The 27240-nt window shown below is 36.3% G+C and overlaps 5 protein-coding genes across 6 annotated transcripts in view; 2 read left to right on the plus strand and 3 right to left on the minus strand.

Annotated features, from left to right (window-relative positions):
• The window catches only part of LOC128859990 (protein furry-like), a 67888-nt gene extending 57545 nt beyond the window's left edge, over positions 1 to 10343 (minus strand). For both annotated transcript variants that reach the window (XM_054097182.1, XM_054097184.1), the window contains exon 1: positions 10132 to 10343. In XM_054097182.1, coding sequence (XP_053953157.1) covers positions 10132 to 10177 — 46 coding nt within the window. In that variant the 5' untranslated portion in view covers positions 10178 to 10343. The remainder of the gene's footprint in view (positions 1 to 10131) is intronic.
• Positions 10344 to 11996: 1653 nt separating this feature from the next.
• Positions 11997 to 14718, plus strand: LOC128859991 (protein ecdysoneless). The gene is made up of 4 exons (XM_054097186.1): positions 11997 to 12479; positions 12581 to 12789; positions 12844 to 13617; positions 13677 to 14718. The coding sequence occupies exons 1-4, from the start codon at positions 12176 to 12178 to the stop codon at positions 14505 to 14507; spliced, it is 2118 nt and encodes a 705-aa protein (XP_053953161.1). The 5' UTR covers positions 11997 to 12175; the 3' UTR covers positions 14508 to 14718.
• On the minus strand, positions 14698 to 15362 carry LOC128859992 (RNA guanine-N7 methyltransferase activating subunit). The gene has a single exon (XM_054097187.1). The coding sequence runs from the start codon at positions 15230 to 15232 to the stop codon at positions 14807 to 14809; it is 426 nt and encodes a 141-aa protein (XP_053953162.1). The 5' UTR covers positions 15233 to 15362; the 3' UTR covers positions 14698 to 14806.
• A 4327-nt stretch (positions 15363 to 19689) lies between these two features.
• LOC128859993 (xylosyltransferase oxt) lies at positions 19690 to 24112 on the plus strand. The gene is made up of 3 exons (XM_054097188.1): positions 19690 to 20842; positions 20904 to 21067; positions 21375 to 24112. Exons 1-3 carry the CDS (start codon positions 20053 to 20055, stop codon positions 23169 to 23171), a joined length of 2751 nt encoding a protein of 916 aa, XP_053953163.1. The 5' UTR covers positions 19690 to 20052; the 3' UTR covers positions 23172 to 24112.
• A 1782-nt stretch (positions 24113 to 25894) lies between these two features.
• Positions 25895 to 26996, minus strand: LOC128859994 (elongator complex protein 5). Its single transcript, XM_054097189.1, has 3 exons — positions 26854 to 26996; positions 26201 to 26798; positions 25895 to 26132 (listed from the first exon to the last, which is right to left on the minus strand). Exons 1-3 carry the CDS (start codon positions 26900 to 26902, stop codon positions 26036 to 26038), a joined length of 744 nt encoding a protein of 247 aa, XP_053953164.1. The 5' UTR covers positions 26903 to 26996; the 3' UTR covers positions 25895 to 26035.
• Positions 26997 to 27240: the final 244 nt, after the last annotated feature.

A 27240-nucleotide genomic window follows, 5' to 3' on the forward strand; every position in this document is an offset into this window, starting at 1 on the left:
GAAATCGGTTCTTCGTCTTCTTTGAGATGGCCATATTTTGCCATCCAAGTTCCCCTGTCATGTAGCTTTCTTGTACGAGTATATAGCTCAGTCAAGGGGTTTAAAGAGAAGAACTTAGTTCTGTTAAGCCATCTTCTGTAGCGATCGCGAAAGTTCGCCGCAAGTCTAAAATAAAAACACAGCTGAGTGCAGAGCTTTAATTGCAGTCTGGCTGTTGTTTAATAGGACGGCATCTCTATGAAGTTCGTTTACGTGCTGCTCCATGATAGTTGAGACGAGCCAAACAATTTTAATTTTTTTTTTTTTTTTTTTGAACGGGAGGCGTATAGCAGAATGTGCTGCTCCAGCCATTATTGAGATTTTGCGATAAATCGTTTGGTTTATACTTAAAATTATATTGGTTACGTATGTAAAAAAAAATATCTGTAGTGTAATTGGAATGGGCGGTGGTACGAAAAGAACTTTGGTGGTAGAATTCCGAAACAGTTGGGGGAAGGAAGAGAAGTTGATAAAACCATCTCTTGATCTTTGAAACAAGAAAACAACATGCGTATATTTGCTAAAACACAAATGGAAGAGAAAGAAACCTCCGTTTGAAACATTTTCTCCAAATTAATATACTTGGAATTCAGCACACTCAACTTCTGATATCATAAACAGTTGAACACAGACGATTGAGCACAGGACGGGCCTTATAAAAAAGGGAGGCAGAAACTGGGAGAAGGCATCAAGTGGGTGAAGGCATCAAGTGGGTGAAGACATCAAGTGGGAGAAGACAAGTGTGACGAAAAATCACCTTATAGGCTAAGGTGCACCTTGTGACCCTAGCTCCAAACGATGCTGTCGAATATACTGAACAGAAAGGCATAAATTTGTGTAGCTAAAGACGTCTTGAAACTAAACAACTACTTTTTCAAATTTCGATTAATTTGTAAATATCTGTAAATATCCATAAGTTCGTGCGTTTTTAAAGGTGGTTTCAAAATTAATAAAAAAGATGTTTAAAGTATTTATTAATCAATAATATATTTTCCTTCATTATTTACAATGTCTTCCCAACGTTTAGGCAAATTTTTAATTCCCTGCTCAAAAACTTTTTTGTCCTTGGAGCCAAATTACGCCTTTTTATAGCTTCTTCTGAGGAGTAGTTCTTGTTACTCATATGGGATTGAAGTCCACGGAAAAGGTGATAATCACAAGTTGCAATATCCGGAGAGAATGGTGGATGCGGCAATAGCTCCCATCCGAGCTCGTTCAGCTTGCCTAATGTTTGCCTTGCGGTATGAGGTCTTGCGTTGTCGTGGTGAAACAAAACTTTGCGTCTATTCATTAAAAACGGTATATTTTTTTTTAGTGCCTCATTCAGGTTTGATAGCTGATGGGAATAATAATCATCAGTTATCGTCTGGTTTGGTTCCAGAAGTTCATAATAGACCAAATAGACAGGAGAATCTTCTTAGGGTGAAGGCCATCTCTAGGGGTCGGTTCTGGTGTTTCATCTTTATCTAACCATTGGCGTTTGCGAACAGAATTATTGTAAATGACCCGTTTTTCATCAGCAGTAACGATACGGCAGCAGAGAACACACATTCACTCTCTGCTGAAGGTTGGCGACGGAAAGTCTATGCGGGACCCATTTTCCCAGCTTTAAAACCTTTCCCAACTGAACCAGGTGCCTGTGAACTGAATTTAACCTCTAAACTATCATATCGACTGTCAAATTTGGCTCAGCTTTCACGAGTTCGAGCAAGGCGTCGGAGTTAAAGACTCCAGGACGACCAGCACGCGGGGCATCCTCCACGTCGCAGTTACCCCTTCGGAATTTTGAAAACCACTTTTGCGCATTTTTACCACTTTTATAAAAAAATACAAAATATGCCTCTTATACGCAACCCGGTGATGATCAAACATTTTGATACCTTTCAAAAAGAAGATTTCTGGAGGCGTTCAAAATATGCCTCTCTTTCCTCAATGGCCTCAAAATTCAACGTGAATTTTTTCCCTTGAAGGAATCTCTTAATTTATAGAAATAAAAATTAGCCGTTGGGAGCCAGGGGTTGAGAATACGGACTAGTGGTTCGGGGAGGGTAAGTCACACAGCCATCACGCGGTTAACAGTTTCACAACTGGATGTTATTGGCGTATTAAATCAACATGCCTCTGGTCTCTGTCATTTCACGCAACTTAACTTTTAGGTAAATGTAAAACAATCTTTTGAACTATTTTAATATTTCCGAATCCAGAGTGAGGTCCTTAAAAGGACGCCCGCATTGTTCAACATCTGCAATTGTTGCGAAGTCGCGTAATTTATTTTAAGTTATTTGTTGCGGAGTCCCACTTATTTTAATTACGTAGCTGTTGTATAAGCTGTGTTCTTTTGTATACGAGTTGAAAAATAACACTCGTTTAAAAGTCGAATTATATACAAAGCCCTTCGTATGCGTTATTTGTGTATGATTTTCTTTTACGCGTTTTGTTTTGAGCGAGTTGAGTTTCTTTGATGGTTGATTTGACAGCAAAGGGATATCTGTATCTCTACAAAGAAGAAAATGTGAACCCATTAGATGACATTATATATAGCCCGTGCTTATGTCACATAAGTGAAACAACTGTAAAAGTACGTTCACATATGCATTAATTACCAATAAATCCACAAAATTAATCTACCCGTTCACATATTGCAGATTACCTGCAAAATTGACAATCAGCTGTCAATACTGTTTTGAAAGGTTTTTCTTCATAGAAATTGCTTTAGTGGATATTTGGAGTTTTGGCTTTGTTTAATTATTATTAACGATATGAAGAAAATACAAGAAGATAGCTAATATAATTATACAATTGGCTACTAGTAATAAATAGTTAAAGGAAATCCGTAAACGACGTTTACTGAGGTTACAAAAAATTATGGCAGCCATACACCTATTGAAATTCGATATTACATTTTGTAATAAATAATAAGTGGGCAAAGCGTTTTTGGACACACGTTTTTATCTGTCATATGAATACATAGTTAATAACACATTACAAAAATTTTATTAACCTGGCTTTTTGCCGGCATCCATTTTATTTAGTTTTTACTTTGCCATTCGTAAAAATAATTATCTATGGAAAAAAGTATGGTAATAATCTAGGATTATTTTATAATTTCAGATTTTGGGAGAGTTATTTTGTATGGGTAATCTCGCTTTCTAAATACGGATTGGGAGTTAAGCACGAAATAGTAGATAATCTATGTTCTCATATGTGAACGTATTAATAGATGAAATAGTAACCCATGGGAATAATTTGAAGAGGGTATAGAGCTCGATAAATTTTACGAAGCCGCATTAGAGTACATCTCAGATTATATTATTAAGAGACTTAATTTAAACCCAAATTCCGGACGAGATTGGATGCTCAGATGGGGAGAAATTTGATCCAATTTGAACCAAAGGCAAGTTAACGGAAACACAAAAGCAATACAAAAAATATTACTGTAAATAAAAAACTTTATGAAATAACTACGTAAGCTAGTGAGTTTTATTTCAAACATATTTTTTACATTAATTTAATTTTAATTGAAATATACATAATACATGATATTCTTAGGTACTTTCACCCCATTGGCTTCCTATGGGTTAATGGAAGCAAACTACCAACACATATAAAGTACATTCCAATATGAATTGTCAAATAAGCATGTCGTCAATGGCTGGCTCACTGTGTACACGGTGCTATGTTTATTAATGATTATTAATTAAAACTTTACACCCGTATATTTTAGGAAGCTGGCCTGGTTATTACCACCACAAATACAGATTCAATTAGAAACAATATCTGATTACTGGGTAGTCTGATAAAAAAAAAAAATAAATAAAGAATTGGCGCGTACACTTCTGTTAGGTGTTTGGCCGAGCTCCTCCTCCTATTTGTGGTGTGCGTCTTGATGTTGTTCCACAAATGGAGGGACCTAAAGTTTCAAGCCGACTCCGAACGGCAGATATTTTTATGAGGAGCTTTTTCATGGCAGAAATACACTCGGAGGTTTGCCATTGCCTGCCGAGGGACGACCGCTATTAGAAAAATGTTTTTTATTAATTTTGCTTTCACCGAGATTCGAACCAACGACCTCTCTGTGAACTCCGAATGGTAATCACGCACCAACCCATTCGGCTACGGCGACGGTCTGATAAAGGTAGCTGTAAAACACAAACTAACTGACGCAGCACGTTCAAATTTTGACAGGAGTCAACTAACAGATGCCTGTTACCAGGAGCAGTATTTCTTTTTCAGTAAAGAGGTCACGGACTTATTGACCCGCCCTCGTAGCAGTGCTATATCTCGAACTTGCATGAACATTAGTATATAAGAGTGTATTTCTACCATGAAAAGTCGCTTATAAAAAATCACTTGCCTCATAAAAAAACAGTAGGTTCCTCCATTTGTGAAACAACAGCAAGACGTTTGCCACAAGTAGGAGGAGGAGCTCGGCCAAACACTCCACAGAAGTGTGCGCACCAATTATATACTTGTTTTTATAAAGATTAGTTTAGTATCGAGATTTTTTCAAAATTAGGAAGTTTTTCATAGGAGATTTTTCAAAAAACACGAGAGAACTGATTATTTTAGGAGGGTTCTAAAAGGATTCAGAAGATGTGATATGGATCAGCTTAGAGAAGGGTGTATTAATAACACACAGAATGATTTCAAAATTGTAGAGCTCATTAAATAAGAACTCAAGCAAACAATACCAAGGCTGACATTGGCGTTGGAGATTTCAGTACGACTTTTGATGTCAAAATCGCCTGCGGCAGCAAAAAGTTAGAGACGATTCCAAATTTATGCAATGAGCTTTTCAGCGATGTGTTATAGGGAGGTAACAGGGTTTTGGAAAGCTCGCTCTAATAATGTAAATAGAACAGTAAACACAGCTAATTACCAACAGATATTAACTTGGGCCAAATTTAATATTTTAACTTGAAGAAGAATTTTGCAAATAAACGAGAAAAACCATATTGCCAAAACGGTGGTTATACACTTTTACGCATGTTTACAGCTCCTTTATTTTTTGTTTCACCCGATATAACGCCATAGAAGCAGAAGTAATGCAGAATCTATTGATTGACATATATCAGACATGGGCCTGTCACCCCAGGAGCATTACCTAAACATTTGTGGTGAAGTTTTATGCTTTTACAACAACCACAACAATAAAATCTATTAAATGTCGGCGCATACAAAGCCGTTAAAAAGTAATGGAGGCTCTACAAATTATGCGGTTTGGTGGTTTTAGAATATCTAATATCTTAATAACCTAAGACGATTTTCTAATGTTATTAGAAACAAAATTCTGTAAATAAAAATTTATTTACTACTTAAAATACTTGTTATTTACTGCTATTCACTATTTAAATAAAATAACACTAGTTTTATTTATCTGGATTTCAATGTTCGCAACTGTATATGGCAATTGAATTCAATTGTTGTTGCAACAACATTAAACATTCCCAATGAACTTTTGAGGAATGCGGCTGGAGTGGCTGTCCTTGACCGCTGTGGATACGATAACGTACGAACGTGGAAATTGAATTTTTACATAGTTTCAGTCAGAGCGACGTTATCAACGCTTTTAGTGCAACTGAGTTTGCGCCAAATTTGCCTACATGATTATTTTAATTTTTTTCAATTTTATTGTCATTAGGTCATAGCCTGGCAACACTTCATCTTAGACGAAGCGTTACAAAACCTTAACACTTTTATGAGTTGGGTATGAAAACAAAGCAAAAAATCGAAAAAAAAACAGGAGCGAAAATAAAACTGTATTAATTAGCGCGCGCGCACTGAGTCAAATAAGACTTTGCTGCGTGCCGCTGCTTTACATAAAATTTTGAGCTCAGCGAGAGACAAAAATATGACGCGTTCCACCACACATCGCACCGACGCACCCGCATTGTCGTCCAACTGACTTCAATTCGGAGCATTCAAATACACGACAGGCAAACTGGCGTAAACTATTCATACATACATACATATGTACCTATGTATGTAAATTTTATATGAACCTGGCTACAACAACAAGGCTTAAATCACAAAAAAAAACCAAAACAAAAATAATCATCTCCAGTAATAGACATTTTTGACGCAAATGTAAATTATAAACAATTCGGACCACAAATTCGAAAATACACATACATATGAAGTTAATTACATACAAAGAAAACTTACGTACATATGTAACTGTATATTTAGATAAGTATGTGTGTATAGGGTAGTCTAAATACAGGTTTATTTTTAAATCATATGTTCTTTTGGCTTTTTCCCGCTCAAAACTTTCAGCCAGTATCATATCTCCATAGAACGAAATGAGTCGCTTTACGCTTGAACTACATCAATGAATATTGCAAGCCCATTTCCGAAGTGAGTGCTCGGTGGGTTAATTGAAAGAAGGCTTTGGACGTTGCGCATTTTAAACTCAGCGATTTTTAGCATAGAAAAATCCGCACGTGATTTTCTAGAAGCTAACACATTCACAAAGCGGCAGTTTGTTGTGAATTTTGGAATGTGAGCATCACTTCAATAATTTTTTCCTCAAAATAAGGATGAAAATACCATTTCGGTCCACGATGAACGACTCCAATCATGGCTGGCCGAGTCTTCGTGGACTGAAACTGAAGATATCAATTTGGACGATAATTGGTGTCAGCAGAATGGTGCTCCATATCAAACAATCCATCAAATAATTGATGATTTGCGCCTTAAGTTCGGTAATCGTGTTATCAAAAGTACTTTGCCATTGACTTGTTTGCTGTTGTTGTTGTCGAAGCAGTTTTCTAAACCCTGCCAGGGCGTGTTAGTCACCGATCATCATCGTCTAACTCATCTAACAGTAGGCAGAAACTGCTAACAAGGCTTGATAGGATTTGGTGGACAAGATGAACTACTGCGAAAGCAACCGGTGTAGCCACTTATAGAAAAACGTTTATTTTTAATAAAGTCATCATTTATCTGAAAAATTTGAGTTTTGCGTATTTTATTTCATTTTTATGAACATATACATACATATATAGAGTTGGAATATTCTTTTCACTTATATTGTATTACACTAATTACTTCTACTTTCACTCCAAGAAATCTAATTTTGTAATTGTTTTCATTCACAGGAGTTGTGCAATAAAATTTTGATTCGATAATTTTAAAATCACTTCGCAACACTCAAAACAAATCGTAATTACTTCTATTTATGCATATATGTGCATATATATGTATGTCTGCACCATCAATAATGTTGTGTGTTATTCAAGTTTCGTCACAACAATTTTTTCGATGAGAATAATTCATAATACAAATTTTCTACACGAACCCGTTCACGACATGCAAATGCGACCACAGCTAATGATAAACTGCTGCCGCTAAAATGAGCTAAAATAAAAGTCAAACCTTTGGAGAGCAAAAAAATCGTTTTTTTTTCCTATAGGCAGCAAAAACGAACAAGCAAAGCAAACCAAAAATAATTTCAAAACGTACTAACACAAAAACATAAAAACAAAATACTACATACGTTAAAAGCAGCGATAGAACAAAGAGCAAAAAAACGTAAATTATTATTAACACCAGCCAGCCAGCCAACCAAACATTCAGTGGGCTAACCACTCACATGTAAAACACGTACATATATACATTCATATGTAAGCGGCGGGTGCGATAATGCGAAATCCAAAAGCATTTTCATTCCGATAAATAGCCACACACCCTCTTCTTTCCTATCCACTGCAACAACACCGGCACTAGTTTTCCGGTACACGAACGAAAATTCTATTACATACATATGTATATGAAAAATGAAATGGGAGAAGAGAAAGCGGAAAGCGGATACAAAACAAGTGGTCATCAAACATTCGATCAGCTGTTTGTGTAATGTTTACGAGTAATTGCATTACGTGTTTCATGTATGCGCTGTTTCTTGTGAGTTCTCTATTGAAATGCTAATAGAACACTTCTTAGTTTTGATTGGATTTTCAATAAGGAAAAAATACGTTTAACAAAATAAAAAAATTACCCCGGCATTAAAAATAAATTCATATTTTCATAGATTCTGATAATTCAATTTACATGTAAGCCTAACTTTTCTAATATTTGCAGAGAGTTACTTACATACATATATCATAGGTACTTTATAAATTATATATGTACGTACATATACATGTATGTATACGAACGTATATAAACGTACATTCTTCGCAAAAGATCTTCCTTCAATACTTGAAAATATTTTGTAAATTACACAATAATAACTGAAGTCGAAGCAAGCAAACTTGTAATATAAACAAGTATTAATGTTTCTAGACCCCTACGAGAAAGAATGCGCTTGATATGATTCTAGATACTCAGTTCGCAAGAAAGCGGATAGCAGATGCTTCACCAGCATTAATTTGAATGCATAAAGTGGGTAAGTGTGTTTTAAGCCAAATAAAATGGTCGAAGCAGATTTTTGCATACTTCCACAACTTAACTGCACATTGGAAGGGTTTGGCTTTTGTCCTTTTCAATCTCTGTCTTCTACTTACCCATATTTCGTTGGCATGGTTATTTCAACTAATCCTATCGCGGTTATTGTCTTTTTCTCGACACATCAGCGTCTTGCAAGCTGAAATTTAAGCCATCATGTACGCGTATACATAAGTAAGTCGTGATATAGTTTGAGACCGATCTGTTAGAATATCTCATCATCAATATCATCCATAATATCTTTATGAAAGATGAAGCTAAATGGTATTAACTGCAAATCGAATATCACCAAACTCTATATTATTATTGTGGTAGAAGAATAAAGCTTCACGGGCTTACGATACCAGAATGAGCAACGTGACACAAAAATGATAGGGAAAATGATTGATGCTACTACAACAACAACCAACCCAAAATTGTTTGAGAAAGTCTGGCGAATGGAAAGGGCACACTCGAGTGCTATAGCAACAATCAAAAAACTTTATATATGTATGTACATATGTAGGTACCAAACTAAAATCATAGTAAAAAAAAATCTTCTAAAATAGTCCTATGCTCTAATGGCAGATGTAATTGTGCAAAGTTATTTAATTCTTTACGCATCAATATAATATCACGTAATTAGTTCTCCACTTTGCTAACTTTGAAAATATTTAAGATTCTGTAAGTATCAAAAAATGGAAATTCTCTTTATGTACTTCTAAGGAAAATTTAAATGGCCGAAAAAAAAAATCACAAATACAAATAGTTTAGTTAGACGTTCTCACGACAGTTGGTATTTCATTACCGAAACAACAATAATATAGTTTTTTTTTCTTTGTTCACTCTGCTCGGGAGCATAATTTAATTTACTAACTGCTAAGTAGTTCGACCGCCTTAGCCGAATGGGTTGGTGCGCGACTACCATTCGGAATTCACAGAGAGAACGTTGGTTCGAATTTCGGTGAAACACCAAAATTACGAAAAACATTTTTCTAATAGCGGTCGCCCCTCGGCAGGCAATGCAAACCTCTGAGTGCCATGAAAAAGCTCCTCATAAAAATATCTGCCGTTCGGAGTCGGCTTGAAATTGTAGGTCCCTCCATTTGTGGAACAACATCAAGACGCATCCTAACGAGACTTAAACCGCCAATATATTCCAAAGGTTCTCAAACTCAAATTTTCTTTATATCTGAGCTGAAAAAATATCGGAGCAATGTTGTTTTGATATTGGGTTTTCCGTTTTACCAAATTTCTTTGCACCGAGGTTTCACTTTATGATTTAGTATCCGGACCAAGTTAATTTTAGGCATTCGTACAGCCAAGTATGGCCCTACGTGAGTTAGCGGCAATATCAAATTGAAGCGCTAATTGGCATTTCAATAAACACCAGCAAGCCGCAATGAATTAAATTTAAGTTGGCTCTTTCCTGAAATTAAGATTTTCACTGCCCGCAATACGCGTAAAATTGGGGTCATTAAGTATGCGCCCGTAGTAAAATGAGGGCAGTAGCACTGCAAAATTGCAGCTCATCTTGAGACTGTCCATTAAGATTTATTGTTTTAGCTATAAGCAATGCAGTATTTTCGAAATATCCAGAACGACATTTGTCCCATTTAAAATGTAATTAAATGCCAAAATAAGAGCTTCTAAACAAAGACTACTCACCTGAACACAATCGATCTTCTTCCTGAGATGCTTCAATGCCTTCCATTTCGATTAAGTTTTCTACATACAAATCAGCGTTATAAGCGAAAGAACTTGTGTAATTTTATTAGCCTCAAATTCTTCTAAAAACGTAATTAATCTGTAGAAAAGAGATTGCAAAATTTTTCCGTAGACCAAGTTGAAACAAACAAAGCAGCCATTTTTCTTTCCAATTTGACAGTTCATTACCTCTTCGCTGTCAATATATTGCTTTCTCTCTACAACCGCGTAAAGAACCAAACAAAACAAAATAAAAACCGGTGTGTTACAGCCATAAAGACGGACGAACTGATTGATGTCTTCTTTTTAGAAAACTGCTGGTTACCAAATACCTTTTCATAATATCGATCCTAGATTTTATTCGGGGCAAAAAACAGCCGAATCATGATTCAATTCCTGCATAGTTCACATAATTAATTTTGTTTACTCCCATTTTGTACCTACTCATTCGTAAATATTTACGAATAGTATAACGTAGCAAAGGGCAACTGGGAGAAAAATCGGTTTGTTCGTTTCCAGTTTGAAGGAAATTCACAATAGTTACGACTGAAATTTATTGTGAATTTGGCAGGTTTGCTGAGCTAGTTTTCTAGTAAATATTTGCAATATCGTTCAGTAAATAGTTCTATTCATGAACGCATTTGTAACATTTGCTCGTACAATCACATTACAGCAAACTACATAACTCTTAAATTCGAGGAGAAGTTGTAAGATTTAACTCGATATACTTTTCCGTGTAAGAATTGGCATTAAAAAAACAGTTATACCGAAGCATAAAAAATGCAAATAAAAAGCTTAATTTAGAAAATTTGTAGTCAAAAAACTTCAATAGAAACAAGTTAATTTAAAAATGGGTGCATATACTACCGTAAGATCGTAGTAAAATTGGCAATATTCTATTTTATATTTTAACTTTTGTGAATTACAAGCAAATTTTTACTTACGCCAAAGTGCATTTTCGTACTTTTGAAAGAGAAAAACTCTTCTTTGAAAGAGAAAAACTCTAAATTCTTAAAAAAATAGTTACTATTATATAGCTAAATAATCTCTCTGAAAGAGAAAAATATTTAAAATAGTAAATAATCAGCTTCTTTTTCCAATTTCTCTGTTTTGCTGGATATTTGCGGATGTCAACGCCAAAAGTTGACAATTTCAGAAATTTATCAAACATTAACCACATTAAAATTATGGAAATGGAAAGTTATGAAAACTTTCTGAGCTATCAAAAGTAAGGGGGAGTTGAAATACTATTCTTTTAAATACGTACATATATATTTCTTAATTTGTAGTCAAATCTTGCAATTTGCGTATTCGATTAAAGGGCAAAGTTTGCGAACATATAACTTGAAAACTCTTATTAACTGAATAGTGGTGGTGTTAATTTGCAAAATAAGCACTAAATCAATATTTTTTGGTAGTTTCATTGGAAAATTTATATTATTTTTCACAAAAAATCGAATGGGCCATCGTAAAAATAACTATCCTTTTTCAAAACTAAAATGAGCACATTAGTTACTTCGTTAATTACAAAATGTTAAAATATTTAAATATTGTGTGCCGAAACAGAAACTTAAACCAAAGTAATTGTACTTTCAATATTTCCAACGCCAAATTTTGCAAAAACCCACTTCGTTCTAATTTGAACTAAATCACAATGGGACACACCGTCTCTATTTTATGAATTCAATTATATCACAGGTTTTCTAATAAACTCTGTCAGTGTTCTTTAATTTATATACATATATATTATTGAACACATATTAACACCATTTATTGTGTATCCAAAGTGTGATGACAAGTTTTTGTCAAAATTATACGGCTGGCAACTCTTATCGGCTGTCAGGTTCTCAAATGGATCACAAAGGATAAAATACTGTGCTATCTGGTGAGGATTGTTGGTTAAAAATAAATGCAATTTCGTTTTTGATGCACACGGACAATTTGACCAGCGCCTGGGTTCATTTTCATCCTCAAGAGTAAAGCTTTAAAACAATTGCATTTAAACATGACGAAATTGCCTGGCTGTAAATTAGAATTTGTTCGCGAAGACGATTTCGTAGAGTATTTCGTTTTCCCATTATTGCCAGATAATTTAACAAATGTACAGGAAGAAAGTAAAGACCTGGAGCAACTGCGAACGCAATTATCCCTGTTTGAAAAACAATGCATGGAGTTCGTGAGTGGACGTGTTGAAAACTATGGCTATATTTGGCACAAAGATGAATTTCAATTACAAACACGTTCAGAGTGTGCGCAGGAGAGACTATTGAATGACGAGATTAACGATATTTCCCCTGGTTCTCCCAAGGGTGAGTGCGTAATATTCTTTGTCGTGCGGTCTATTTTTATTTTTCTGTCTACTTATAATTTAGCACATGCTAATATAAATCATAATGTATTTTAAATGTAGCGCTGCCTCTTCCACCACATCTGCATGGCGTTACACATTATGGCGACAATATCGAGGACGAGTGGTTCATAGTGCATCTCTTGCATGAGCTGACACGTGAGATTCCAGGATGCGTGGCACGTGTTATAGACTCAGATGGGGAATTTCTCTTAATTGAAGCTGCTGATGCGCTTCCTGATTGGGCCAATCCAGACAGTTGTGACCAACGAGTATGTATTCGGAACTATAATTTTTTAATTGATAATTAACCATAGTTTCTGTAGGTTTACATAGCCAATGGAGAGATACATTTGGTGCAAAATCCGCCATCTAATTCCGAAAAATTGTTACCAGTTACGACGGCCATTGAAAAAATTCGTAAAAATCACACCCTTTATCGAGTTTCCAAGGAAATTCAAGACAGCATAAATGAACGTATGAAAGAATTTAAAGGAAATACCAATACAGCGATACATCGCCAAATCGTACGTTTGCCTTTGGGTGTCGCAGGGCTGCTTAAAAAGCGTCCGTCGTTAATTTCATCAGCAGTGCGTGCTTTCTGCGACCGTGATGCTATTGATTTAAAGGCTTGTCGTTCAATGCGCTTTTTCCCACCGGAGCAGTGTGTTCGAACCAATATTCGATTCACTCGTTGTCTTTATGCTATGCTTACGCACACCCAATATAAGCCCGACAGGAAAGTTGGATGGGTACTAAGTGAGTCCAACTATAGTGAAGAATATAAGGAGCAGATATTAGGCATAAAAATTGCCTGCGGTTTTGAAATTTTGGCCTCTCAGGCTAAAAGTTCAAATCAGGAAGAAAATGGACCAGCCTGGCGCACTTATGTCAAAAGTTTAATATCAAAAGGCTATTTTCGAGATAATTTGGAAGGGTCGGAGGAGTATAAACGGCTTTGGAATGAAGCACGCACATATTTTACGAAATTTAACGAACGTTTTCGTACGATGCCATTAGTCGGACAAGAAATTTTGAATTTACTTCAAAGTATAGATACTTCGACCGATCATTTGTGTGATGACGAAAACAATTTAGAAGTAAGCAAAACTATTACATTTCCCTATTTGTTAATTTACTGTACGAATAACATTTTCAGCCAAGTGATTCTGACGACTGGCTAAATATTAGTGCAGATAATTTAGATGCCATGTTAATGGAACGTTATGGTCCTAAAAAACTGTATAAGTCGAATGGAGGCATCAATGCCGAAGAATTCACAAGAAACTTTACTGATTTTCTCGAAAAAGAATCAACATATGAAGGTATAGACAATGAAGGTGATGAAACAGATTCAGATTCTGATGAAATCGAATCAGGAGCAAGTGCTACTCGACAACAAAATAATGATTTAAAAACAAAGCTTAGAAAAAATCATTCCATGCGTCAAGCATGTAATCGAAACTCACTTATTAACGAAACTTTAATGACCAATCACAACAAAAAAGGCACAAACATAGAAGCTGAAGATAGCACACATGTACGAAACTTTTTAGATTTTGTTATCCCGGAAGATAAATGGGATTCTAATTCAGAAATGAGTGATTATGAAGATGATAACAATTTGGAGCACAATTTCGAATCGATGGCGAATAGTGACAAAAATATTGATGTTCATATAAAAAATTACATGGACCAAATGGACAAAGAACTGGCAAAAACTACGATTGGGCAATCGTTTGAAAATAAGAGCGCTTCTAATGTACCCAAAGGAACAGACGATGATTTTGATGACATTGAGTCATTCCAACCAATTAACATTAATGTTAACACATTAAAAAACATAGTCGATAGTTATAAATCGCAGTTGGGTGGACCGGGACCAGTTTCGAATTTGTTGAGTGCTATGGGTGTAGGTATGTCAACTGCAGCGACACTCGACAGCGATGATGATGAAGTCGCGGATGAATTGAAAGAATCTAGAGTATGAACGTCGTAAATTCATCCAACTCTTATATATACATATGAAGATTAGTTGGCATAAACTGTGTGTAACTATTTGCATCACAATGTAATTTTCACATACTTGTACTTATTTCAAAGTCATTGGCACTTGTGTTTAAATTAAGCATTTTTTCATTATAACTCTACCTAATGTATGCAAATATATACAGCCCATATATCAAAAATGCTTTCTTGCATTCGTGCAGTAATTATTTATTTTTCATATAATTAAAATCTTTACAGTTTTGGTGTAACAAACAACGTTGAATAAAACTAGCATAGTGTTTAATCCTTCGACGCAGGGACAAAGTTCCCATAGTCTCGCCTTATATCCATTGGCTTGTGAGGACGCTCCTCACGGCTATGGCCACCACGAAAGTTAACGTTGTAGGGTTCATTGTTTACTCGTCTTTTGTTATATCTGTATGATTGATTACCACCACCCTGGCAGTGCCTATCCTGGCCACGCTTATTCCATTTATATCGGCTATAGCTATTGCGTTGCCCACCCCCGCCACCTCGATGGCCGTAGCCTGCTCCCGAAAAGCCCCAATTTTCGATTATCGGAGGGTCCGGAAGCGGTTTTGAACAGTGATTAAAATATTCTGCATCTTCGTCTGTAAAACGATTTTCGAATTCATCTTGACATTCATCTAAAAATTCAATATCTTTTTCTGTAAGCCGATTGATTTTCCGATTTGGGTCCACCATGTTTATTTACTGATTATAATAAAAGTACTTATGTATTTTTTCGTGCTTTAAAAATTAAATTAAAATGTTAATCGTACTTCAAGGTAGATTGATAAACACTAAAGTAAAGGCGAGTCGAGAAATTTTAGTCGATTGCTCAATGTTTTGCTTGATGTTTTCTCTCATAGGCGAGTTGCCAGCCGCCAACAGTACAGATCTATTTTATGTATCGGGTTTATTAGAGATTAGATTAGATTACAATAAAAAAAATTATCTGTTTTGTATTATAATTTTTAAGTTCTCAAGAAAACGTTCTAAACAACGTCGCGAAGATAGGTATAAGCTTAATAATAATAATACGTCCACATATAAGTAGATTATCTATTTTTTCACGCTTAAAAAGCAAAATTTCCCAAATGAAATTTCTCACAAAATTTGAGATTATAAAATAATCCTAGATAATAACCATACTTTTTGACATACAACCCTGTGTTTTCTGTGTTATCGATAATTATTATTACGAATGTAAGGAGAAACATCAAAATAAAAACTAAATGAAATGGACGCCGGCAAAGAAGACAGGTCTGTAAGCATAATCCTACTAAATTTTTGTTAATATTATTAATTATGCATTAATTTTGCAGAAACGTCGCCTCAGTAAACGTCGCTTTCGGATTTTCTCCAACAAACCAAAAACACTGAAATATTCCGCCAAAATATTTGCTATGAGGAAACACCTTTCACAACAGTATTGACAGCGGATTGTCAATTTTGCAGGTAATCTGCCATATGTGAACAGGAAGATTAATTTTATGGATTTATTGGTAATTAATGCATATGCAAACGTACTTTAACTGTATTACCAATCTATCGAAACAGTTGATCTACCAGTCGCGTTTAGTGCGTAATTCCCAAGGAACGTAATTCGCTCTGTAAGTAATTCATGGATGACTTTTCTTGGTTTAATTAACGTTTTTTAGTGATAATTTGGTTTACCCATCCGTTCTGGCTCGACAGCTAATTTCAATAAACTCCGATAAAAATTAGGGTAGAGAACGTTTTGTTCCTAATAGGCCCGTTACAATGGGTTCGTTCTGTCTGTTGCGGCAACCAATTTGAATGATAGACATTCCTACGACAGTCGGTTCTACGGCTAGGCTTAACTAAGTAGTCCTGAAATGAATGTGCGTCCCGATCTCGAAGTTATGGTCGCACTCACTGTCTACGACTGCCATAAATTCTATTAAAACCATCTTTCGTTTTAATAAGCATTCATTTAAAATATATTTCACAACCAACAAAAACCTGTTTGTACAAAACGAAATATGATGAATGTTTTCGAAAAGAATATCTGTTGCTTTTTTGTTTCCATGCGGCAATACGGTCATTATGGTATAACATTACGTTTTACAAGTCTCGCCAGTCAACTGGAATTGAGAGTAGCCAAGGGCAAATTGAGGATCTTTTTGAGATATGCTACTCACAATGAATCTAGGTTTTTCAGCATCATCATGTTAATTCCTCTACGCAGTTCCTTCTGTTTAATGGCAAGAGGATCTGCGACAGTCGGTCGGACATGCCAGGTAACATCAGTTATGTCATGAGCTTCTCTCAGGCTGCCAAGCTCGCTTGTGGGTTGAAGTAACCCGAGAGCCAGAATGGGCTCCGGGCCAAAGAAGTTGTCTACAGAGCCCATCCTCTTTAGCTAGTCAGAGGTTTCGTTACCCGCGATACCCACGTAGTTACCGACATAGTTCAGACTGGATTTTCAGAACAGGGGGACCAGAGCTTACTCACAGCAGCGATGAAGTTGCAGATCTTCAGGTGTTACGCCCATTTGATCCGCTTATGCTGGGTAACCGCTGCCGAATCTCCAAATTGATCAGCCTGCTCGTGGTCACGCTCGTTTGTCCCGGATACTTCCAGTTGAGATAAAGTGAGCCCCAGCACCGATGATCGTCTTGCGGAATACGTCTTTGCCTACGCGCAAATCGGTGGGGATGGGAAGACCGACGAAGATTTCTTTGGTGAATTCCGCGAGCCCCGTCCAATTAACTTTGTTAAAGTGAACGTAGGAGCGGTAATTACCGCAAATGAAGCCGGTAGATTTTCAATCGGGACCAAGTTATGTGATTGATCAGGCCAGTGCTAGCAATTGTTAGGTCAGGCGAGTTGCTGCAATATCCCATTATCCTGGTGAGGTCGTTGTTTACTTTGCTGAATGTCGAATCGTCTATCTGATCTGCCAACAGCTGTCCCCTACGATCATTTAGCAAGCTTGAATGCCAAAGATCGTGGTGTCCATTGAAATCACCTACAACCAAACGATAAACGCTAAGCCCACCATTATCTCGCTTGCGATCTTTTCGGTGCACGTTGTAGCCCTCTCTGATAGTCAAAGAGGAACTGCCATGAAATTTTGTTCTTGGACCGCAGCTATTACAATACTATGTCGATTAGTAAAGCCGATTGCTTCGTCGATTTTACTCGCAATTGTAGGAGTTTGAAACTCTTCTGGATGAGAATCGCGATTCGGAGTGTGAGAGACGGATGGGTTTGTTTACGGTGGTCCTGTCGTACATGGCGCTGTTGTTATGGCCTGATGGTGCTATTCGGCCGCGCAACACTTGGCGATTGCAGGTGCAGAGCTCTACAGCAGAGGGTAACGTACTTACGAGTTCTGGGCAGGCCAGAGCATCTCCGAAAGTGGGATCAGTCAAAGCAGGAGTTGCACTTAGGTGATTTCAGGTTCCGAGGTACTCTGCTCTGACACACGGAACAGACTGTGTGGGTGTCCACGACGGGAATTGGAGCGAGAAGGTGGTTGGGGTGTAGAGGCGGAGAGTAGTGTTGCTCGTGGGAGCTCCGAGGAGCCCCATAAATTATATTTGTGGTCCTGGATGGTTGCATAAGCGCATTGCGGAATGTAGAAGCCGTGTGGGTTAAGGGCGCCAAATGGCGCGAGCAACATGTGCCCGCAAACAGTGTGGACCACTCTCTATGTCGTCTTAAGGTCTGAGCAGGTAAGACCTGGTGGCATCAATTGTTGTACTACTTGTATCTAACCGATGTGTAGTTTGGTCCACCCGAACAGCCCCGTGTTTAGCAAACACAGCAAGAATAGGCTTCGGTTCCAGGGTTAGGTTCTATGCCAACCCTAAGGAGAACCAGTGGGAGCAGTCTTGATACATGGAGCTACATCAGTGACGATAAACTAGGTGTGAGGCTCAGCGAACTAGACAGGGTTAGTTCCCAGGAGTGAAAGCCCTTGGTCGGGAAAAACCCGAGTCATTCTGCTAAGTAGTGTATTAGTAAAAAGTGATGCCATGGAAGTGTATTAGTAAAAAGGTGTGAATGTATTACTGTTGTATTTGAAAAACTGTCAAGTAATCCCAGAGTAATAATCTGCATTATATATACATATATAATTGACGCGTACACCCTTTTTGGGTGTTTGGTTGAGCTCCTCCTCCTATTTGTGGTGTGCGTCTTGATGTTGTCCCACAAATAGAGGGACCTACAGTTTTAAGCCGACTCCGAACGGCACATATTTTTATGAGGAGCTTTTTCATGGCAGAAATACAATCGGGGGCTTGCCATTGCCTGCCGAGGGGCGACCGCTATTAGAAAAATGTTTTTCTTAATTTTGGTGTTTCACCGAAATTCGAACCTACGTTCTCTCTGTGAATTCCGAATGGTAGTCACGCACCAAACCATTCGGCTACGTCGGCCGCATTAATCACCTATAAATCCACCAAATTAATCTACCCGTTCACATATGGCAGATTACTTGCAAGATTGGCAATCAGATGTCAATACTACTTTGAGAGGTTTTTCAGCATAGAAATTATTTTGGTGGAATATTCCGTGTTTTTGGTTTCTTTAATTATTATTAACGTTACGAAGAAAATATAAGGAGAAGAAATAGCTAATTTAATTGCGCAATTGGTTGATAATAATAAACAGTTGGCGGAAATCCGTATGTAACGTTTCCTGAGCTTGCAAAAAAGTATGGCAGCAATGTGCATGGGATATTCTATATTACATTTTATAATAAGTAATAAGAGGACAACATGTTTATGGACACACGCTTTTTTCTGTAAAATGAATCCATAATTAATAATATTTAACAAAAATTTTATTAGAATTATGTTTACCGACCTGTTTTCTTTGCCGGCAGCCATTTCATTTAGATTTTATTTTGGTGTTTCTCCTTACATTCGTAATAATAATTATCGAGAACACAGGGTTTATTTTATAATCTCAAATTTTGGAAGAGATATTATGTAAGAGAAATTGCGCTTTTTAATTACGGATTATGAGTTAAGCGCGAAAAAGTAGATCATCTACTTATATGTGAACGTATTACAACTTAACTTTCCATTTTTGTTATTCTTCGATTTTCGCTTCAGTCTACATAATCTTGTGTTCTATCAAGCTTGATTGATAGTAGCTACCATTTCATAACTATTGTGAACTTGTAATGCTTCATCTTTTATTTTGGATACACTAGTTGCTAAGTGCATTGCCATTGCTTAAATTGTGTAAAATGTACTGGTTTTTATAGGACAATGTAAAATTAATTAAAAAGCGCTTACTTGAAAATTACACTGAAAGAAACTGAGTGGTCTTTCAGTAAACACTGCAGTTTCAACACCGTGCAACCTCTATACCACTGTCATGCCTTTAGCATTATCTGGACCTGTCACCAGGAGCCCTTTGAATCCAGCCTATAGAAATATCACAAAACGGATTTCATCTATGCACCAACGTTTATACCGATTTCTTCATATACACCAATCTACTTCACCGTACGACCTACATTTGGCACAGTAACTAAAATGTCTGACAACATTGCGGTTCGGTGGTTGCGCCGCTACAAACTCTTCTTTTTCTTGGGTCTTCTAATACTAGCTCTACAGGTCTTTCTTGCCTATAAGTCTTTGAACCTATCTAATTCCAATGTGATCGCTGTAAATACAAATGCGTATTTGGAGACTAATGATGTGACTGAGACTAATCATGAAGGTAAAAAGCGTTCTATTGCTAATGGCGGTGCAAACCAGTATTCTGCCAGTGATGATGGGGACGCAAATGGTGGCTTACAAAATAGAAAAAAATCGGTTCGCCATATTGATGCCAATGTGCAGTGGCCGGAGATTGATCGCTTTGGCATTCAGCCTAAGTGTAATATATCTGCTAAGGAGGCTATCTCTGCATTACAACGAGCCAAAACTATAGATTGTCGTAAGCAAATTGCCCATATCGCATGTACCATCCAGGCAGGGAATTTTTATGCAGAGCATTTGGTCAGCCATTGTCCCGCTGGCAATCATACAGCAAATGCTTCCCTTGGTTGTTATCAGGACGAAAAAGAATATCGGCTGCTATCGGGTTACTTTATCAATTTCAAAACAACCAACTCTCCACAAAAATGCATACGATTGTGCCTTCAATCGGGATTCCCTTATGCTGGCGTTCAGTACGCTACAGAATGTTTCTGCGGCGCTAATCCGCCGCCTTTATCAGTCAAACTGCCTGATACTAGTTGTAATATGAAGTGCTCTGGTAACCCACGAGAGATTTGTGGAGGATATTTTAGTATTAACGTCTACGAAACAGGAATTGCCAGTAAGATTTCATAATTTATTTTTTCAGCAATGATTTGATATTTTTTCTTTTCAATCCATAGAATTCACACCGCATATCGCTGAAACTAAAATTACGAAACCAGAGATTGTGAGAGTCCGAATTGCATTCTTGTTGACTCTTAATGGGCGTGCTCTACGACAAGTGTATCGGTTAATTAAAACCCTCTACGCTCCTGATCATATATTTTACATACATGTGGATGCGGTAAGTAAGCTGTTAATATGCACAACTTCTTAAATTTCTTTAGTGATAATGTCACGAGTCGAAAAATCATCATTATACGATAACATCATTTGTTCGAAATAGTCTTAACACCAAATTTACCGAGTCACATACACAAATTTTCTTTAGTGCATGTGTAGTATGTAAGTATTTTTTTATTTTAACTAGGGCAAAGTTGTGGTTGTAACAGCATAAGAAATTTAAGTAACAATCATGATGAAATTATTGTATATTTATACTATATAGCAGACTTGTTTACCATTTACGTCTGTTTTTATCTTTTTTCAAGCGTCAAACATACCTGTACCGCAAGTTGCTGGAATTAGAATCCAAGTTTCCAAATATTCGTCTAGGCCGAAAACGCTTTTCTACCATCTGGGGCGGCGCCTCTTTACTAACAATGCTACTGCAATGCATGGAAGATCTATTGGCTAAAGAATGGCAATGGGATTTTGTTATAAATCTTAGTGAAAGTGATTTTCCAGTAAAAACACTAGATAAACTTGCTGACTTTCTTACCGCGAACAAGGGATATAATTTTGTGAAGAGTCACGGACGTGAAACTCAGCGATTTGTGCAGAAACAAGGTTTGGATAAGACATTTGTGGAATGCGATACACATATGTGGCGTATAGGTGACCGACAGTTACCCAGTGGCATTCAAATCGATGGAGGTAGTGACTGGGTGGCACTATCACGACCATTCGTGCAGTACGTAATAACTGAGTCCCAGTTTGATCCCCTATTGCAAGGGCTTCTAACAATTTTTCGCCACACATTACTGCCAGCTGAATCATTCTTTCACACAGTCCTCCGCAACTCGCGCTTTTGCAACACATACATAGATAACAACCTTCATGTGACGAATTGGAAACGAAAACTCGGCTGTAAATGCCAATACAAGCATGTAGTCGATTGGTGTGGCTGTAGTCCGAACGATTTCAAGCCGGAAGATTGGCCGCGGCTGCAAAGTACCGAGAATAAGATGCTTTTTTTTGCACGAAAATTCGAACCGATAATAAATCAGGCCGTCCTAGTTCAATTAGAGGAGTGGCTTTTCGGCCCACATAATAAAGAAGTAGTCAATTTACATGGCTACTGGCAGTCATTTTATGATTCTCTTGATCCGCCGACTACAGAAGACGATTTAATGCGTACCATTGGCGATAGTTTAGTTCGTATAGCATCACATCATATACAGAGACGGCCTGGTCGTCTATTAGAATTAACGCACTACTTACTCAAAGATGAATATAAGGGTTTCTTACTGCACTATCAAGCTACAGAGAGCTTGCATAACCTCACACTCGCGTTTGAAACCCGAATTAGGCCAGCAGTGTACGTAAAATATGCGAAGAATTCCAAGCTGGCAAAGAGACTACGTAATTTCGAAGTTAGTTCTGATTTCGATCTGAAAGAACAAGTCGCCCGTAATTTTGCCAAAATGTTAGGCCCATTCTCTGAGCCTGTAGTAAGTTTTACATTAACCGGTGCTGGTTCGATGGCGCATAACGATGCAGCACATTCGTACAACCTAACGCTACTGTGGATTGATCCGCTGGGCCGTTTGCAGGACTTTAACGAACTGCATATAGAAGACTCGCATACGGACGCTATTAATTACTCTAAGGCTGTCCTAAAGCACCCACTAATGCCTGGCGTGTGGACTGCCAAGTTAATTGGGCGTACCGCAATATATGCACAAACCAAATTTCTTGTTGTGCCATTGTCAAATGCACGTGGTAAGCCTATCAAGCCAGAGCGAGCAAAAATTGTAAATGGTGGGTCTGAGTCATCATTGACTGCAGATTTCGAAATACCAGCCGAATGGCGTCAAAATTTGCCAACACCAATGGATAATCAGAGGCTCAATAAGGAGCTCGCAAAGGCGCAACGAAATGGTGAAGAACTCCGATTTTGGATTGACGAGCTGGTGGGTAAATTTTTCTTTTTGCGGGAAACTTGCGTTGCTGAAGAGGGTGCGCTTCAAATGAGCCAGGAGCCTCCACATTTGTGCCGGGACACACCATGGAGTTCTCTGGCACCCGATCCGAAAAGTAATGTTTATACTTTGCTCAAAAGTTGATGAACGTATGCGTTTACGTTAATCTAAGTTTTTTTTTTTTTAATATACTATATTTAGTGTTTTGCATTTAAAGCAGCTTGTAATTCATAAAAGATATGTACATATTATTTAAAAATATATTTAGTATGATCGCCACATTAATGCCATATACCAAATAGTATATATCTGTCCTTTTGTAATCAAACCAAAGGTTGCGATAATTGCAAATTCAATGATTCATAATCAACAATTGCTTCAAATGTTTTTGTTATAGTTTTGTAATTTTAAATTGCATATAAATAAGTGTAAATGTATTTATATATTTTCGAGCACGTCTTTTAAAAATATAGTTAATTAGCCAATTTTTTTTTTCAAACTCGAAACGCATAATTTTATAGAAAATATATAGTTGAGAGATTGCAACATATTAGGGTGGTACATGGTGTTATAAACTCAGTCTTGGTAAAAAATACGTACATACATATGTAATATGAATACTATTAATGTAACATTTAAGTCGTTTAGAAGTTTACGTATTGTGATACAAAAGTTCGTTACTCAATCTAAATACATCTTTGCAGAAGGTTCTCATATTTGCACTTTTTTATTATTGTAATATAAGAGCACGTTTTAAATTATGCACCTATACACATATCTTTAAACATACATACATATATATGCCTATGTATTTTCGTCATTTTAACCTACATACACTAGATATATCAGAAAATAGTATTCAGTCTATGCTTTTCTGACTTCAAACACTCGAAATACAAATATGTACGTATTTTACTACGTCTACTCACTGTCGACCACATCCTTTCATTTACCAACTTTGAGCAGTTTTATTTTATATGTTTACTTATCATTTCAATATAGGAAAAATATATTTGAAAAAATGTTAATGTCGAAAATATGCGATACTTTTTACTAATTTTTGAAAATAAACTATTGATAGCCAAACAAAATTTGTAATTTATATACTCCATTGGGTATCCTTTGGTTGGGTCCAAAGTGCTTTATAAAACAGATGTATATTAGTAGAATTCCATCCTAAGCTGAAAGTCACCATTTAACACGAAACAAAAGTTTTTATAATTTTAGAATTTATTTTATAAACATATAAAAACTCACACTGACTTTGAAATAATACAACACCGTACGGCATTCCCCGAACCTTTTCGTTTATCAAGTATTTTTCTAATATTTGTTACACATTTCAACGCAACACCAGGGAATACTTTATAAAACCATATGTGACCTGGTTTATGAAAAGGTACCTTACGTGTCAAAAAATCATTTTGCACTTTTTTGTTGATTCGAATAGTGTGTGAAAGGCTCTTTAAAATGTTGAAAAGCAGAAAGTCATAATTTGTTTAAAAGTTTGTTAAAAGTAAAAAAAAAAAGAAAAGTGCAAATACGAAAAAGACTGATTTTTTTGTCATGATACAAATTAGAATAACAAATACAATAACTTTTTTTTATTCATTTATATATAAAAAAAATGTTTTTCACTGCTTCTGTGATTTTATTGATACAGTGATCTATGCTGAAGAAAATAAGCCAAACCGGATTGAAAAATATTAATATTTAAAAAAGTTGCAAGGGTTTTTAGAAGTTTAAACTTTAACTGCTGTTTTCTCGAAAACTTGTTTTCGCACGTAAGGTACCTTTTCGTAGACCAGGTCATGATTCAATGATAAAAGGTTTGCTCAGTAAGCAGCTTTCTCGTTCTCTCTTGACAAATCGGCTCCCTTAGCAAGACATTGGGTTGCTAGCTCTAGAAATTTTGAAAGAAAGTGGAGGAAAAGTAAAATTTGTAGAAAAAGCATTTCATTTTCAAAATGGTCTGCTTACGAGCAGCCACTCGCTCAAGAGTTTTTATCGGTATGTTCAGGACTATGGTAGTATGACATGGAATACATACCGCTTAAGTTAGGACATGATAGACTATTTGACATAATCCAAGATCGATGAGTGGAGAATTTACAAAGCTTTATTTCTTGTGATGTGTTGATTTAGAAGGAATTCATGTTTTGCTAGCATTTCCCAAAGAATTACGACAGGGAGAATAATTGGATAGTCCCGACGCGACCGATAGCATTGCATACTTCACTATAAAAAGTTAGGATTGACGGAGCTTGTTTCCAAATAGCCCACCTTACCATAAATGAATGAAGTGTCCAGAGGAGGCTTAGTAGAGCACAGTACCAGAATGAAAAAGCTACTTATAAAAAACCATCTGCCAGAACCGTCTTAAAACTGTAGGTCCTTCCATTTGTGGAACAACATCAAGACACGCGTTTCAAATAGGAGAAGGATTTCGTCCAACCTAACATAATTGTACGTACCAATTATTTATTTATTTTTAACAAAACAGTTTCATATTGGCGAAGCTTCGCAACTTCGCGATCGCTTTTAAATTTAATAATAAATTCACAAAATAAAATCTTGGATTAAGTGAAATAATTTCTTGTTTTAATATTTGACGCAATTTCCGCTTATAACTTCTGTTTGTACCGTTATTTACATTCAAATATTAATTAAAATTAATTTTTTAAAGCGTTCGCAGTTTATTTCCATTTAAGCAAGAAAATACTGTTTTGCTACCATTTTTACCAAAAAGGGTTTAATTTGTTCCACTTTATTCACATTTTTAAATACAACCTTTTGTAAGGGAGTGTCAAAAATCGAATGTCACTAGTGAGCAAACCTTTAATAATTGAATCATGGACCAGGTCACATATAAAGAAAAAAATGTATGTATTTCTGAATATTTGCTTCATTATAAAATTGTGTTTATTCTATTATAATTTTTGGTAGCTTATATGAAGCACACTTACTCTTTCTTTAGCTAATTAATAAATAATAAATTTAGGAACAGTTTATATGCAGAGATCTTCATCTGGATCTTCCTCATCATCATAATCGTCTGCAGCATCGGGTGTGTATATAATTGAGCTTTCTTCTGTTTCAGATGTTCTAAAATAATACAAATGAAGTGTATTAAATATTTGTACACGCATAGAGGCACAGATATTGAAACATACTTTTCGTAAGGCATCTTAAGTGTATTGCGTGCAACCATTTCATCTTCATTTAATTCAATTTTGAAAGTACCACCAGCTGGGCTTGTTTTTGGGGGTGAAGCTTTGGCCTGCACATCTAAGTTTTGCACTGGCTCAACTAGAAACTCCTTTTTAGTTTTTGTGTATGTGTATCGTTTGTTAGTGACACCACCACCTGGCTTACGCGTAATGATGGTTAAAATATTGGATGTTTCTAAGTGTACATATAAGTCAGCCATATATTCGAAAGCTGATATCAAATATTCTGCACGTGGATATGTAAGATTAGCTGGTGTTATCCAGAGAAAGAGACGTTGCACCTTTTCGCAAATTCGGAGTTTATGTACAAATTTAATGATCTTAGCGACGCTTTGATAGCATATTAGATCGGAAAGCGAGGGCAACAACACATTGCATTTTTCTTCCTTCGAGCATTTCTTTGCGAAATTAGTAAATGTCGTCCAATCTTTTAACTCTGAACTGAGAGGTAGAGTTTTCACTACTAATTTTTCGTTTTTTTCCTGTTCTCCTAGAAATTGGTAGAGTATGCGATGTGATATCTTTTCCAGGCCGGTTTCATCTAAAATTAGTTTGCATTATATATAACATTTTAAATGAACACCATCTTTACTTACCGATAATAACCACAAAATGTTGTTTGGTAATTATCAGATTTGAAAGCATTTTTGAACCGAAAAATATAGAAAGCAAAGGAAATAACAAACTTGCTGCAACACGCCAATTTTTATATATTTATAAAACTGTAATATTCTTCTTCTAACTACGAATACAAGTAACAATAGCTTAGTTTTGAGGTGACCAAATTTAGTGAATTATGAATGTAAGTATTATCATTGACAAGCAATCAACTGTTTAGTTTTACATTTCTTATCGAAATATCGAAAACAAATTATTGTATATCGGGGAACAGGAAGATGCTTGTGAAGAAGCTTGCGGGAAAAAAGCTACCACCGCAGACGAATGATTAGTGAGTGAATACCGTTGGGAAGTGCAGAGGTGCA

Source organism: Anastrepha ludens, chromosome 4, assembly GCF_028408465.1.
Source record: "Anastrepha ludens isolate Willacy chromosome 4, idAnaLude1.1, whole genome shotgun sequence".
Taxonomy (NCBI): domain Eukaryota; kingdom Metazoa; phylum Arthropoda; class Insecta; order Diptera; family Tephritidae; genus Anastrepha; species Anastrepha ludens.

Excerpts from the sequence above, each read along its gene's own strand:
- LOC128859991 (XM_054097186.1), top strand. The coding sequence starts at position 12,176 with ATGACGAAATTGCCTGGCTGTAAATTAGAATTTGTTCGCGAAGACGAT. Across the intron at positions 12,480-12,580 it reads TTCCCCTGGTTCTCCCAAGG|CGCTGCCTCTTCCACCACAT; the intron begins GTGAGTGCGTAA and ends TTTTAAATGTAG. Across the intron at positions 13,618-13,676 it reads ATGACGAAAACAATTTAGAA|CCAAGTGATTCTGACGACTG; the intron begins GTAAGCAAAACT and ends TAACATTTTCAG.
- LOC128859992 (XM_054097187.1), bottom strand. The coding sequence starts at position 15,232 with ATGGTGGACCCAAATCGGAAAATCAATCGGCTTACAGAAAAAGATATT.
- LOC128859993 (XM_054097188.1), top strand. The coding sequence starts at position 20,053 with ATGTCTGACAACATTGCGGTTCGGTGGTTGCGCCGCTACAAACTCTTC. Across the intron at positions 20,843-20,903 it reads CTACGAAACAGGAATTGCCA|AATTCACACCGCATATCGCT; the intron begins GTAAGATTTCAT and ends TTCAATCCATAG. Across the intron at positions 21,068-21,374 it reads TTTACATACATGTGGATGCG|CGTCAAACATACCTGTACCG; the intron begins GTAAGTAAGCTG and ends TCTTTTTTCAAG.
- LOC128859994 (XM_054097189.1), bottom strand. The coding sequence starts at position 26,902 with ATGCTTTCAAATCTGATAATTACCAAACAACATTTTGTGGTTATTATC. Across the intron at positions 26,799-26,853 it reads ACATTTTGTGGTTATTATCG|ATGAAACCGGCCTGGAAAAG; the intron begins GTAAGTAAAGAT and ends AACTAATTTTAG. Across the intron at positions 26,133-26,200 it reads CTTAAGATGCCTTACGAAAA|AACATCTGAAACAGAAGAAA; the intron begins GTATGTTTCAAT and ends GTATTATTTTAG.